This window comes from Pezoporus occidentalis, unplaced genomic scaffold (genome assembly GCF_034315485.1).
Source record: "Pezoporus occidentalis ecotype Australia unplaced genomic scaffold, CSIRO_AGI_Poc_V1 ctg86, whole genome shotgun sequence".
Classification (NCBI taxonomy): domain Eukaryota; kingdom Metazoa; phylum Chordata; class Aves; order Psittaciformes; family Psittacidae; genus Pezoporus; species Pezoporus occidentalis.
The window spans coordinates 2,723,259-2,738,850 of record NW_026916220.1 but is presented as its reverse complement, the minus strand read 5'-3'; the positions used below and the strand labels follow the sequence as shown (position 1 = coordinate 2,738,850).

At 35.1% G+C, this 15,592-nt stretch overlaps 1 protein-coding gene across 3 annotated transcripts in view; it reads left to right on the top strand.

The window, feature by feature from the left end:
• The window catches only part of DMXL1 (Dmx like 1), a 75,262-nt gene that overhangs the window by 5,040 nt on the left and 54,630 nt on the right, over positions 1 to 15,592 (top strand). For all 3 annotated transcript variants that reach the window (XM_062604416.1, XM_062604415.1, XM_062604417.1), the window contains exons 2-7: positions 3,829 to 3,954; positions 8,478 to 8,555; positions 10,501 to 10,579; positions 11,178 to 11,310; positions 13,660 to 13,726; positions 15,236 to 15,411. In XM_062604416.1, coding sequence (XP_062460400.1) covers positions 3,829 to 3,954; positions 8,478 to 8,555; positions 10,501 to 10,579; positions 11,178 to 11,310; positions 13,660 to 13,726; positions 15,236 to 15,411 — 659 coding nt within the window. The remainder of the gene's footprint in view (positions 1 to 3,828; positions 3,955 to 8,477; positions 8,556 to 10,500; positions 10,580 to 11,177; positions 11,311 to 13,659; positions 13,727 to 15,235; positions 15,412 to 15,592) is intronic.

Sequence of the window (15,592 nt, the reverse complement as noted above, 5' to 3'; positions counted from 1 at the left end):
TAAATGCATATGTGCACACATATACTAGTGCATTCACCTGTGGTTAATAGCTGCTGATTCATGGCAGTTGTGCACTTCATGTGAGAGATGTAGGTTAAATGAAATTTGTGCAAGTTGTACAAGATAATGCATCAGTCCTTACATAGCTGTAGCAGAAATTACAGCAAAAACTTTGTATGTCAGTACATAGAAGAAATGTTTGGAGGGTTGATAAAAACAAAAGAGTTTTAGAGGTGCTGTGCTATATAAGAGGTCAAGACCTCTGCTCATTTGGTTTTCTTCTCTTGAGAATAATGATTTGCCAGTACTGTTCTCTGTTTTTAAGTTGTGTATTTCAGGCTTTCAGTTCAGAAATTAATTAAAATAGTTCATATAAATGTCTGTAGTACTTTGTTAAAACTAACGTGGTTTTAAAGTACTGTTATTGTAAAAATATCTGTTAATCTTTGGGAAAGAAGTATTATTTTAGAAATAGGAGCTGACATCTGGTTAAAATAATAGGTAGAAATTTTGTGGAAACAGTATTGTATGCAAAATCACATTTACTTTCACAGGCCTCATAAATCTTTCACTTCCTAATTTCGTGCTTGTTTTGCTATGTTAGCAGCTAGTGAAATCTGTGTCCATGCAGCTTGAACTAGTTCAATCTTATTTGTCTACCAGAAGAACAAATCATTGTTTAATAAACATTCCAAGAGCATGATAATGTCAACATTACCTGTTTGTCCCCTTGTGCAAAGACAACTTTCTTGTAAATATTTTAGGGCATTCTTAAGGTGAAAGACTTTTATGGATTGCTAAAATCAGACTTGGAGGCTCTGCTTGCTTTAAAAAGGCATTGAGGTTTTATTAATTATTTCTTTTAATTAGTATTATTTAGGAATTCTTTCCTAGTTGAAGTGTATGGCAGCATTTTGCGTCCCCCTTCCCGTAACCCCCAAGGGCTGGGTAACGTAGACCCAAGTATGGATACAAGAAATGCTTATATTCTGAAATTGCTCCTTGCCCTACATGTTATAGAACACTTGAATTACCTTTTGGCTTAATTTCCATGGCTTCTGTCAAAATGAAAATGAGTGACATATGACCGATTGTGGACAAGTCATGCAGTGAAAAGATAAAGTCGACCAACAGGCAGAATTGATTTTTGTTGTATCTAAGAGATGTTAGAATCTAGAAAGTATCCTTTTTTCCTGAGTACTGACTTCCATTGTACTATGCTAAAATACCACGTGATTTTCTGAGGTGGAAAAAACTAAATTTTTAGCTAGTCCAGTAGTTAGTTTTGTGCTCTTCTCTTTGAGAAATACTTTTATAGAACACAGTTGCTTAGAAATCTCATTCAGAACTGGAGTCTGGGTTCCAGAGAGAGCATATGAAAATGTGACTTTGCTACACAGAGACAGTCTAATGGATGAGTTGCAGGGGGACAGCAGAGAACCAAAGCAGGCCTTAGGAAAAGGGGAACTCTCAAGCTTCCCTCCTGAAATGTCTGGTCAGTGGGAGGTGTAATGGGATTGGGATGGTAGGCAACAGTAGAAAAGGGAGCTTTTTGCAGTTTCATATATGCCAGACAGCCTAGTTACCTTCTATTCAGAAACTTCTGTTCTTTGAAATACATAGCTTCCTTCCCCTCTGCATCCCTTGCTGTTTGTCTTTGAAATTGTAATTCTCCTGCAGGCAAACATTGGCTAAACCTCAAAAATAACCTCCAAGTCGTCATCCTTCTGCTTGCCTGTAGTTATATTTGGAAGCTCTTTGAGAATGCCTTCCCCCCCCCCCCCCCCCCCATCTCCCCTTTCTTCCCCTTTTTAGCTCTTTGGGGATGGATCATCTCTGCAGTTTTAAGTGCTAGTCAGTGGTTTTGTAGCTTACTGAGGATTGGGAAATCAGTGTGACCAAGGGTGACTCTTTTTTTTTTTTTTCAGGAAATGTTGAGAATTACCAGAATGAGAGGATGGAAAGACTATATTTTTCTTCCAGGAACAAGATTTTATAAGGGCACTGCTTTTGTTGTCACTCTAGTCTGGATTCTCACAAGTCTGTTTATAACTGTTAGAACTGAGAGCTGCTAGGATGAGAAGATATTCCCCAACTTCAGAAAGTTTATTTCCAATTCACGAGTCTTCTTTTTTAAACACACAGCATATGAAGTTGAGCAAGAAATAAGTATTAAAAGTAAAATAATAGCCATGTTTAAGCATAACAAAAGGAAGGAGGAGCTATATAGCTCTTGAACAAGAGTTATATTCATAAAGGGACATTTTTAGGAAACAGCAAATCTAGAATGTTTGCATACCTCTGAGCTACTGCTGTCCAGCATAGCCTGGGTTAGCAGGAGACAGCCTTCTGATATACCAGTTTCTAGAGACTCCAATGTGTAGTGTTTGATTATTACTTTAGAGTTCTTCCAGTGCAAAATGCCAAGTGTTCTCAGGACATTTTATGTGTTGAAGTCGGTTGAGCTCTTGATCACATTGAAATTGTTAATTTTTGAATTTCAGGATCACTGCTACCAGTGTGTATTACTTTATATGCTAGTTCTTGCTCACTGTGGTGGAAATATTTGTAGTGTTGTGATGCTGTGTGCTCTCAGGCTTGCCTGTGAATTGAGAAGTGGAGAGAACCTGATGGGAGAAATTGAGTAAGTCTAAAGATCTGATGAGGCCTACAGGGCCTCTGCAGAAGAACAGGTAGGCTTCATACAGTCTTTGACACTTCAGTCATTTAAAGACATTTTTTGTAAAGCAAAGTTACCTCTTTAAAGTGAAGTACTTTCTATTTTATTCTTTTTTTCTTCCTTCTTTTTTTACTTAAAACTGCCTCCATGTGGAACGCTGACTTCCACAAGATGGCTGTGGGAAAAATTATACATATGATACTTCTGAATAATCTTTGTCTGGTGGACTGTGAACTTAATCAGTGAGTCACCAGTTGAGATGGTTTTTAACTAAAGAAAAAAATCTTCTGTGAAGAACAGGTCCAGAGTTCATGTTATTGTGATACTAAAATAGTCACTTCAACACTTGAACAAAAACTACTCAATCTCCTCTTTTCAAATTAGTTTGAAATTAGACTGCTTTGGAACCTGCAATTAAGATGCTGTTCTTTTGACAGTAGCAATTACACTGCTTGAACCACTTCTTGAAGCTGAAGAGGGGACAGAATAGGAAGGGGCTTAAAAACCTAAGCAATAATAAATGGTCATTAATAAATGGATGGTTATATTCAGTCTGCAAAGGCATTAGAGACAGCATTTCCAATTATCAGGTTATTTTAAGGACAGCTGGTGGTCTGCTGGTTGGAAAGCAGTAACTGAATATTGGCTGGGAATAGTAGTCAGAGTATTCAGAGTAAGACTGTTTTGTGAAATGTCTCTGAACCTTTTTGTGGGGAAAATTGTCTTTGGACCAAAATCTCCATGGTTTTTATTGAATTTATTTTAATGTATGTAATGGTATGATAGTCTAGGTCAGTCTTCATGAAAATACTCTTACACATGAAAGCGTGATCATCAGATTTCAGTTCTGCAAATCTAGCATTCCATTTTACTGCCTTTTTTTCAAGTCAAAAGTGTTTTTATTTACTATACTAGAAATGGTAGGGTTAGCTGTAAGGCAGAATCATTTATGTCAGTAAACAGAAGTCTTCCGTCTGCAGTTTTTGTGAGACTGTTCTGCTCTTGAATCTCTTGGCCAACTAAAATGGCATTTTTGGCCCTTTTATCTTTCTCTAACTGTGGGATATGTGGGCTATACCTTTTCATACTTCACCAATAAGCTGACAGTAGCTAAAGTTTTACTTAATTCTTGTTTTTCGTTTTTTTAGGCATACGCATCAGGATGTGATATTGTGGTACTGGGGACTGACTTTGAAAGATTACAGATAATCCCTGGTGCAAAACATGGAAACATACAGGTGGGATGTGTGGACTGTTCAATGCAACAGGGGAAGGTACGTAGAGCAGTGTTTCTAATAATGTTCTGGCAATGTCATGTTAAGCACCTTCTCAAGAGTGTAGATGCTTGCAAGTTAAGGCAAATAGGAGTGAATAGTGAAATGCTGATTGCTTCATGTCTTTTTGGTAAGCAGCACAGTGCATGTGAAATAGTAAGCATGGATAATAAGATTGTAGAAGATATGTAGGGCTGTACAGGAAGATAGAGATGTGCACAGGGCTGCAAAGAGGAGATACCAAGGATTTGGCTAAAAGATGAATAAGGTGGAAGCAAAAGTAATTTTTTCACTAGAGCTTCATGCTACTGGGTGTATCATTGATGTGCTTTGACATGTTAGTGCCTGGCAGTAGAGAGTGCTTCCACAAAAATCACTTTTAGATCATCTAGAAAACTGACGTCCTTTTCAAGCAATTATAAAGGCTCTAAAATTGCTCTTTGACAGGGTTTTGCTTCCTTGATTTCTCAGCTTTTCTTTTTCTCACATAGGAAAACAACCAGAAATGTTGTATTTTAGACACTATTAGCGTTCAAGTCCTTTTTACAGAGATCTTTCATAATAATTCTGTCACAGTAGCAAATATATAACCAGGTAGCTCTGTCCATTAGGATGTTACAGTGTGATTAAGCTATTCAATTCAGTAGAAACTGTGTCTGGGTAGGTAAGAGTTTTTTTTTAACTTTGTTGCTTTCCTTAAGCTTGTGCTAGTGAGGAGATCATGTGAGCCTTCTTCACCTCAGTACAAGCTTTATGAGTTGAGAGCTGTGGTTAGATTTTGGTGTCCATCTTGAGACAGGACCTCTGCATGAAAGCTAGTTCATGGTTACATGGGAAGTCTGTGATGATGATCCTCAGCCACTCTATGTTCCTGCGTTTTAATGTTTCAGTGGTGAACTCTTGCAGTGATAGTGAAGAACATAAATGAAAATGAGAAAATGTTCTCATCTGTGTTTCTGGTACCTCTTAGCCATAAAGACTGCATGTCTTGCTCCATTGGCAGCTGTTAAGTGGAAAGTGGTTTTTTTTTTTTTTCACTGGCTGTATAATAACAGATGGTTACATGAACATGCAGATCATGTTAATCTTTTAAAAATTTTCTGCAAATTTGCGAGGTCATCTTGACTGCATAATACCGGTTCTGTATGTATTTAAATAACAAACTGTCCTTGAGCTGTAAACACATGGGAATACATCAAACTACCAAGCTTACTGAACTTTAGGTTTTTTTTCAGTTTCTTAATTAGACCTGTGGGGTCAGTTTGATTCTGCAAGTTGCTTGCTGTTAGCAATTAAACTAGATGTGTTTGCAGAGTGATGAAAATAGTAAGTAGTGAATGTCTAGGAATCTGCTTCTTGACTGGACCAAGAAATACATTTCTAGTTCACTGCTGCAAGGGTGGAATTTTTTCTTGCAGCTGCTTCATCTATATTTACACAGATTTCTCTGTAGTTTATATTCAGATTATTCTTTGTTCAAAATCTACAGGAAGAAGCAAAATAAGATACAAATATTGCATCTTATTTAGGTTGCAATTTTGAATGTTTCTGGAAAGCGTCCAGTTACAGTTTCTAGTTTATGAATTATGTACCCTTTTAATTTTTACCTTTATGGAGAGCTGCTATCAAGCATTTTCTCCATGACAGCTGGCCTTACTCTCTTTGAATGATCTCCATCATTCTTCCTTTGGTTGACAGAATTGTAATGAGTCATTTTCTAGTTATGAAAGTAAGGCATTTAAATTTCTCTTCATTCTTGACCACTGAATATAATTTCAGGTTATTGGGAAGCTAGTGCTTTGTGAAGCTACTTTGAAGTAACAGCAGCTTAGAAGTTCATGTATGACCCATCTCTCCCCGTCTTTGAAGGGTGGAGGACAAATGGTGCCATCTTTTCTCTTACCAGTCTGTTTTTTGAGATAAACTTAATATCTGTCTCCAAAAAGGAGATGGGGGGGTGGGGGGAATGGGTGAAAACTTTTAATCAGCCCAAGAATGCATGTATGAATATATTTATATTTACATGTGTTTATATGTGTACGCATATGAACTTTTTTAAAAGCATCCCATAGGTTTGCAAGGCCTAGTTTCACAAACAGGTCAATTTAATCTTAGGCCACTGAATTCAGTCTCTTGCTTCTGGTTTTAGGCAGCTTGGTAATGAAAACTTCTTTGTAGGTGGGTATAGTACTTGATCTCCTCCCAGAGAGTGTAAGCTACAAGCCTCTTTGTGCTTCCTCTAGTGAACATAAGAATGAAGGTCAGAACTTTTAATCATAACCTGACAAAACTTTCATTGTTTTCATGGTTTGGCTTGTAGAAATAGGTAAGGGGTGCAAGAATGTGGTCCTTCAGATAATCTGAAAAGTTTAATAAAAGTTGATTGTATTTGACTGGTGACATCAGTGTTACTATGTATATAAAGTGTTTTCTTTATGGAACAAACTATTTTACTAATGTCAAAGGAAAATGTAGGTACTAATTAAAAATTTCATGCTAATAGGATACCTGTATAAAGTTGGTAGGTAAAACCAGTAAGCTTGCTAAATAATACATTTTTAAATAAAGACTTGGTTGGTTGGTTGTTTTTTTGTTGTTTTGTTTTTTTTTTCAGAAATACTAATTATTTTGAATATGAAAGCTCAGCTTTGAATCCAGGGTTTAAAATTTCATTAACTATTCTACAGGGGATTTTTTTTTTTGTTCTGTGTTTCTGGGTTTTTGCTTGTTTTTCTTTGGGTTTTCTTTCTTTTCTGTGTGTTTTGTTGTAGTTGGTGGGGTTTTGTTGTTTGGTTTTTTAGTAGACAGTCTGTAGTCCTTTTCAAAGGAACTGTGATTGATTTTTCCACTGTTCAGTAGTGAGTAATAATGTAACTTAGTATGAGTTACAGATATTTTGATGAATGAAAAATTTTGAGGGTTTCTGTGCTATGCTGGGGCCTAGTGGGGAAAAACAGTAAGTGTATCAAGAAATTATTTGCATTATACTAAAGCTTTATGAAATGAGAACCAGAAGCTGCTAGTTAAATTCCTGATTTGGACAGAGTGGTGAGGGTGGGCAATGTTATCGACCCTAGGACTCATACAGTGGTGCAAGAATTGGTCATCAAATATTTTGGGTTGAAATGGACCTTTAAAGATGACCTAGTCCCACTCTGCTATAAATCATGTTGCTTAAACCCCCATTTGACGCAATCCCAAACACTGCCGGGACTGGGGCAGCTACAGCTTCACTGGGCAACCTGCTGCAGGTAGTTTGGCAATTTCTTCAACACACAAATTTGCATTATTCTTTTTGGCAGCATGCTGCTCAATGGGGGCTGGCTTGAGTAACTGTATCATTGTGGAAGCCTGTGGAAACATTCAGAGGGTAGCTGATCCTCTGGACACCACTTGTTTAGCACTTTGGCAGGCTAATGTTAGTTTGTGTTAAAAACCCACTTAACAATAAAAACTGAAGAACTCTCCATGCTTGGAAGAAAGTAAAAATCTAATCAATATGAGTTTACATAAACTCCTTGCTATTGGGATGTGGTATAGAATTATCAGAAAAGTGAGGTAGTTAAAGAGAATTAGAGAGGGCAAGTATTAGTCTGAGATGTAAAGTAAAAGTTTCTTCAGGCATTTTGCAATTATGACAGTTATTCTTGGCATTTTTGGGTCATGCTGGTGTTTAGGTTGTTACTGTGATAGAAATTTATTTAACTATAATTTTAATGCGGAGGATTTCTCTTGAAGCTACAGATCTATGGATTTTAGGATACTCTGTATGGATCTGTACATTTATACAGATCATGTACATCTGTAGTTAATGGATCCATAAATAATAACAACTTAGGTATGACAATATTGTGGTCTTTAAGATTCACTTGGACTGTTTTGACCTTTCTTTCAAGCTTGCTTTTTATACAGATATCTTAAGATAAAATACTCTTAATTTTCTCTTAATGCAACTTTTCGGTGACTGATACCACTGGTGGAATAAGACTTTGAAATACCAATTAAAGCTGACCATGCTGCAACTTTTTTTGAAGTATTTTGGTTGGCATTCAGTAGTTCTCCTGCTTTTCAGTGTTCTGCAGCTTTCTGCATTGGGTGCTTAGCTTGCATAGCTTGAGTCTTTTGAATGAACTTTTTATAATGTAGCATGTTCTAGCATGTTCTCAGGCCAGGGAACAAAAGTACCCTAAATCAATGTTGATTCCATTTTTGAGAATGTGAACTTTGCAGACTCCTTTGATTGTTTACTTAATTAAATGTAGAAATAATATTGGTAGTAGATCTAACTGAAAAAGTAAAAAAAAATAAATGCTCATACCCACTCTCAGTAGTCCATCAGAACTAAAGTGTAAATAAAGAATTCTATTTTTATCACCAATACAAGGGAGTGTGGATGTGAGCTTCAGATGTATTTAAAAGGAGGGTTAAGAGTAGAATCAACAATTTGCAGTACATTCTTGTTTGTTCTATGGTTTATTTTTTCTCTGTTTGTATATATACATATAAATACGAATCTGTTTTAGATCGCTGCTTCTTATGGAGAAGTGATTTGTATCTTTGAGCCAGTTAGCCTGGTGAAGCAGAACAGTGGTCATCGTAATGTAAGTAACTCATCACTTATTAATTAATTTACTTAGTTATGAAGCCTTATTTTTTTCTGGTTTACTTTAAAGTTGAAGATTCATTTGATGTCTTCTAATGCTAGAATAAAATTGAAAGGTAAGGTGGCCCTTGGAAAGTAAAAATTATAGGAGAGAGACAGAGACATGTTATTTGAAATGTTCTTTAAAGAAATAGATTTTTCTGTAATGCTTCATACTACTACAGATTTATCTAATCCTATAATTCATAACTGAAATATTCCAGAGCCTAAAAAGATGGGCACTTTTTGAACCATCCTGTGTAGCCTGATGTGTTTTACAGTCCTTATTTTAACTTTGGTTTATGAAACTGCATGATTTTAATCAAATCTGTAACAGTTTCAAAAATACTATGGTTTTTTTTTTTTTTTAGAATATATGACCAAATGCTTGCTTATACTTCAGTATTATAGTAGTGAATGAGAATAGTGTTTTTTCTCTTGATTGTTAGTTTCAGTGACAGTAGTTTAGTAAATTAGTGGCCAGAATCTTGATTTCTGGCTAATAGTTTGATTTAAAGCAAATTCTTTAACCATGCTGCTTACAGGGAAAGGATTACTCTTAACAATTAGAAGTGTTGGAGTCTAATTAAAGTCAGTTTGATGATAGGAGAGCTTTGATGATAGTAGACCCCTTCACATGTTTGGTGTCTCCTTTTGTACTAATAAATTGTTTATGGAGCCTTATAGTAGATTCCCTTCCCTATAGTAACTAGTCATAGCTCAGTCATATGGTTCCTGGTGTACCTGTAAACCAGTGGTATTTTGTATATTAATTAAATAGGTGGTATTGAATAGATGTAATAATTTGTACCACTGGAAAGCAGTGGAATAAAATAATGGTTGAATGTGACAACCTATGCTCATATGAAATTTTCAGGAGTACTATTCTCTCTTTTTATCATTGGCGCCACTGCATCCACACTGAATGTTTTTCTCTACTGGTAAACTACACTTATCTTTGAACTTTGATGTTAGTGTAGTAACTGTAAGCAGTAGGGGAAGCACTCTCCACCCATTATTTGCTTTTAAATATTTATAATTGAAGAAGTACTCTTTTACTTCATTCTCACAGTTAACCTCTATGCAGTAATTTCCAACAGATTTAGACTGTTGTAAAGTTGTCTGTGTCTTCCAATTACTAGAATGTCCAGGATCTTATCTGAAGGTAGTTATTACTGTTGTTATATTTTAACTTTTACACCTCTTGGTTTGATATTTTTGGAGTGGGGGACGATTACTTTAAAAATGTCTGTATTTGTGAATTAAGAAAAAAAACATTTTGGCTCTTATTATTTCCAGTAATGATTTCAGTTTCTCTTATAATTCAAGGCATCAGATCTTTGCAATCTATTATGAAAACAGACCAGATAAATATTTTGTGAATTTAATCCTCAGCTTGTTCCAGTGAATGAAGGAATGATGCAAAATCTGTAAATAGTAGACTGTCCTGTTGTATATTGAAAAAGAAGGGGGGAGGGAAGTATCATATGTTATCTTGACCTTACTGAAATCCTTTAATTCGACAATACTGCTGGTATCAAACATCAAGTGTATTTAGTGTACTTAATTTTTGATCATTTCTTTTTTAAAAAAGAAAAACACAACAGATTTCCTCTTAAAAATATCAGATTCTGGTGATGATTTTACATACTGATTTTTTTTTTTTTTTAGCTACATTTTTCAAATAAGAAGTTAGAAACTTCTATTTTTATGGTCAGATTAATGGAAAGCTGCTTCATTTAAAAATCAGAAGTAATCAATTTTTATTAGATAATCAGTAATTTATTTTAAACACATCCTTCCTAAAAATTGGAGGATGCAGTGGAGATGTACTTTTGCTATTATAAAAAGGGAAGGGAAGAAAGTGTTTTCATATTAATGTTTGTGAATGCTTAACATTTCAGACGTTACATTATCAGTGGCAGAAGAATGCTCAAATCTTACTGGAAGCCATAGCACATAATCTAACATGGGATCCCACAGGTGAGAATTGAATAAAAGAAACATGTACTTGATATAGCAACTAATTTTTTATTTAAATTTCACTGTCTTTTGGGTACAAATAAAGATTGGTGTTCTCTATAATTCTAAGACAAAACAAAAAAAAAATGAGTGAAATCTACCTTTTGTTTTTTGTTACAGGAAAGCCAAAATATTAAGTGCTTCTGTAAGGTCTTGATTATCCTAATCTCATCAGTACCTAGTGTTTAAAAACGTGGTTTAAGTAGTGAAGTATTTTTTGTGAAAGAGTGATGTCTACAATAGTTCTAGGTGTTTCATATAGAGAATAGCTACTTTGAAAATTTGTTTAATTTTCACATTTTGAACTGTAGGTGCTCAAATCAAAATGTCTTACATGAGGATATCTTCTTACAAGGTTGAACCAATCTATACTGGTTAGAGGAATGTGTAAAAGGCACACTGCTATTGCAGTAACTTTACTATACAAAAGTTACTAATATCTGGTGTGTTTTGTTCTGCAGTTTCAGCTTTGAAAGACTGCTTGTTTTCCTCTTCCTTCATGGAAATCTGTATTTTCCTACTTATCTTGCAGTTACATTGTTAAAAACATTTCATTTAGGTACTCGCCTTTTAACTGGTTCCAGCTGTCTTCAGCTTTGGTCCAATGTTCCTTTGGAAAACCCTTCTGACAATGACAATACTGAAAGAACAGATACTGGACTTGGTGAATGGAGGTGTATCTGGCAGTGCAAGTAAGCAACTTCTTTAAAGACATGTAATTCCTTTTTCCTTGCTGATTTTTGCCTTTCAGATGAAATATTTAATGTTGTTCGGTTGAATCCCTTTGTATACTGTTACTTAATAGATATTATAGTGATAAACTTGAATCATATTGCTCTTGAATACACAACATTTCTTTCCTTTCAACTAGTTTTGTGGATAATTTATGTTCTTAAGCAGTTCTTCAGTTACACTGAAACACTAGTAAAATACTGAGGGAAGGCTGCTATTGTCCCCATAGGCTTTGTTGCATGTACAAGATGTAAAGCAAAGCTGCATATTGCAAAATTATTATGCTTGCAGGACTGATTAAAAGAACCTTCCTTCTATGTCCAGTGTAATGCACCTTTCTTTCTCACATATCTCTCCCCTTACATATATATTTTACTTTTTCTGTGTTTATTCTGCGTATTTGGAACTGTCATGCAAAGATGGATGCATTTTGCTTTACTGCACTTTTGAATGCTCTTTTTGTATGCATGTTGATTTTAATCTTTGTGTCTCTGTATTGGTATATTCAGAAGTTTTAATTTAGTACTTTATAAGAATTTAAATCACTGTCCTTCCTGCCATAGGAAGACTTTCCTAATACATCAGATGCACTCTTCTTCAGATCACTGTTCTTTATGGCAGTCTCCTGAAGAAATCTCCCAATGTGACTGGCTGGGGGGCAATCCTTACTTGAAATTATTCTTTATGAAGCACTTAGCATTGGTCATGCAGTTCTCTGGATGTACCTAAAAAAAATCAAGCAAAAAAAAAAACAACCAGCAAACCCCAAAACCAACACCACACTCCACCCCTCCCACCCCCACCCCCCCAAAAAAAACTAACCAAAGCAAAACCACTGAAGCCAGAGCATCTTTTTGTAATCTTTTGGTTGTTGCTTTTTCTGTGTATGTTAACATTTATGTAGGATGTGTTTTAAATCCCAAGATCATCCAAATGACAGCTGAAAAGATCTCCTTTGAATACAGTGAACTTTCCAAATAAAAGAAGTTGAAGACTTACTCAGTTTATTTAGTCTCCTTTGGACTGTCATCTCTCAGCCTAATAGAGGAGGAGTCAGCCTGTAGATAGAACGCAGTGAGAATCTGGGACTGTGATAACAGTGGTCAGGATCATACAGATACTGCTTTCCTCTGTCCCTTCAGTAATATGTTTTGCATCTGTATCATAAACCTTACAGAAGGCTTCATAGCTCTCTACCTGGTTCCATCTCTTAAACTCTTTTATGGAGGAAAGAAGACTGAGTGTTTTTTACTTTGAATTAGTAGTTCTTGTAAAGGGTCAACAGCACTTGCTTTGTTTATGTCTGTATGTCTTCTGGCACTTTTAGTTCAGTTACATTTAGAACGGGTTTTTCCTAAGGAAAGAGTTTCCAGGGTTGTGATTTTGCAGTACTAGCCTTTGCCAGAGTAACTTGTGATGTCTGAAGGAGGCATTCCCAAATGTCTTCACATTGGCTTTATTAGGAGGATCTTACTTAAAGTTAGCTGGAAATTTAGTTTGTTGCATAGCTTTTGTAATTGACTTCCTGCTGTTACAGCGCGCACTAATTACATCATGCTCTTTAATGACCCAATGGCTTAATTCTTCCTGAAAGTTAGGCCTTACATGATACATGTTTAATGAATTCAGGATGAAAATGTGCACTTCATTTGTCTTGTGCAGTTAAATTCTTGTGTGTTCTTGCTGCCATTAATGAGCTTGTCAATCAAGCAATAGCTCAGTGCTTCAAAACCTGTAGAAGGATATGGTTTATTACACTTCCAAGGAAAGTAAAACAACAAAAATGAACCACATACTTAGCTGAGATTATTTTGATGTGGCATCTTTTACCAGTGTGACGCTTTATGTAAAAATTACTTTCAGATACTTCTAACTACATTATTATTTTTACACCTTTTTGTTTTCTTGAGTTAGAACTGTAGAAAGTATGAGAAACTGAGGTATTTTTCAAATGAGTTGGAGGATAATATGGGACACCAGAAGTCACTTTGAAATCCAGACAATTGTGAAGTGGAAGTAGAGAGCATTTTTGTGCACAGTGTAACCTGTTAGCTATTTTTTCTGTTATGATATTTTGGAGTATGGGATATTGTGATGTCTTTAGCTACAGCTTTCTTGTTTTCACTTTTTTCTTGTGACCACAGCCATATGTTGTGCAAAGGTTTACCTTCTAGTCCTTCTGGAATTTGTTAACGGACACTTGCGAATAAGAATTAAAACACTTTCATGAGTTCAAGTGGGGAAAACTGTTTAGAGTTCTGAAAAAGTTCTTAAAACTTATTTTCTATTTTTAATTCTTTATTTCATAGAACTGCTTCTCAAGTTTGTTTAATCAAATTCTCACCGGATGGGGAGTTTTTTGCTACTGCTGGAAAGGTAAGCATTTTCTTCTAATTGTTTTGTACTAATTCAGGTAAGTTATTAAAGCAAACAGACAAAAACACTTTTTGTTTTGTTTTTTTTAATCTTTTTAATGAATTTATGTATATATATATTTTTTTTTCAGTATTTCCAGTAATCCCTCTATGCGTCTTTAAATTTTGTTAAAAAAGAATCCGTGAGAAAGGTAGTTCAGGGGGCCATGACCCAATGAATATTCAATGCTGATTAAAAATGACTATTTTAAAGCAGTTAGTACCAAATTATAAGACATCAGAAAGGGAAGAGTTTTGTGAAGGGGGGGAGATCAGTGGATGAGCTCACTGCTGGATATATTTCTAGTGAGGAAATATATTTGGTATTTCACTATTATGAGATTGTTAATCAAAATTAGTTCTTTACTGTGTGTAAGTACATCTGTGTGCCTGTTTGTGTACATAGAAGAGAATTCACATTTCTCTTCATAGGTGTATTTGTGGCCAATGTTATGGATTAGTTTTATTAAAAGAAAAAAGTGTTTTCTTATTGTTAGTGATATATACTATGTATTTTACTTCTTTTTTTTTTTAGTTGGTCTGAGTTTATTTTAAAAGTCAAGTTTTAAAGGATTTTAATGTCATAATATGATTAAATAATGGAAAAAGTTGTAAATAACTTCTGTGGGTTAATATGCTTGCAGAGTTTTTGACTGGTATGCCTTATGTTCTGTTTTGTTTTCTTGCACGATAAACTCATGCAAAGCACAATTACTATATAAGTAGGAATAAGTAGAAAGATTTACTAAGTAGGAAATTAATGATGGATTTTTCTTACCCTAAATGAATAAGTTAATTACATACCTGCAGCATCTTTAAAATGCATCCTTTTTTAATTTTTTTGGTCAGCAAAACAACTCTTTCCTTCCCCCCAGCAGGGTCATGTTAACATACCCAGGTCAATACAGTATTTCAGTACTATTCATATTTAATAGTTTGATCAACAACTTGCAAATCTAGATTAATTTATCTAGTGCTTAAACACATTAGGATAAGGACACTAGAAATGGGATTTTTTCAACTTATGTACATGCATGTTTATGAAAAGCAGGCTGAGTAGTACTGAGCTTGATTTTTTGGAGATGTCATCTTTGCCCTTTGTATTCCTAAACACTTAAATTTGTATATGTAGGTTTTAGTGGCTTTCTGTCAAAGTACAATTAGTTGGATTAACATTGGGATACTAGTCAAGCCAGTACAGCCTGCATTTTTGTGATTAAAACTGGCAGCTAATCAGAAGAAGCAAAATCAAATCCATGTTAGTAATGACAAGAGATATTAAAATTAAACTCTGCTACTATATTTTGTTTAAGGTCAAGTTTTGAAGTCCTACTTAAGAATTGACTTCTTGTCATCAGAAAAGTAGTTTATGTAGAAGAAAAACAAAACCACAGGAGTTGTACCCAGAAATACTGAAGTGCATCATATTCTTATGCAAGGTAGTCTTATTTACTGTCTTTTTCTTTCCCAGGATGATTGTCTTGTGAAGGTATGGTACAATACAGACAGCTGGCGATCAGCCATAACACCACCTGGTGCAAGTCCAGAAAAACAAGAAAAAGAAGTTGATTTTTCCTTTGTTTATTTGGCTCATCCTCGATCAGTAAATGCATTTTCATGGAGGAAGACCAGTAAATTCATGCCACGGTCAGTAGTTCTAAGAACCTGATTCTGTGTACAGTCAACAGTCATGCAAGTTATGTGTATGGCTTACTTCAGTTAATAATTGAGTTTGCATAGTTTGTAGATTGGTTGTGTGTTTGTATAATTCCAGCACGCTGAAGTTCTTGAGAACATCATAAGCACTCTCTTACCTGGGAAGGAACTG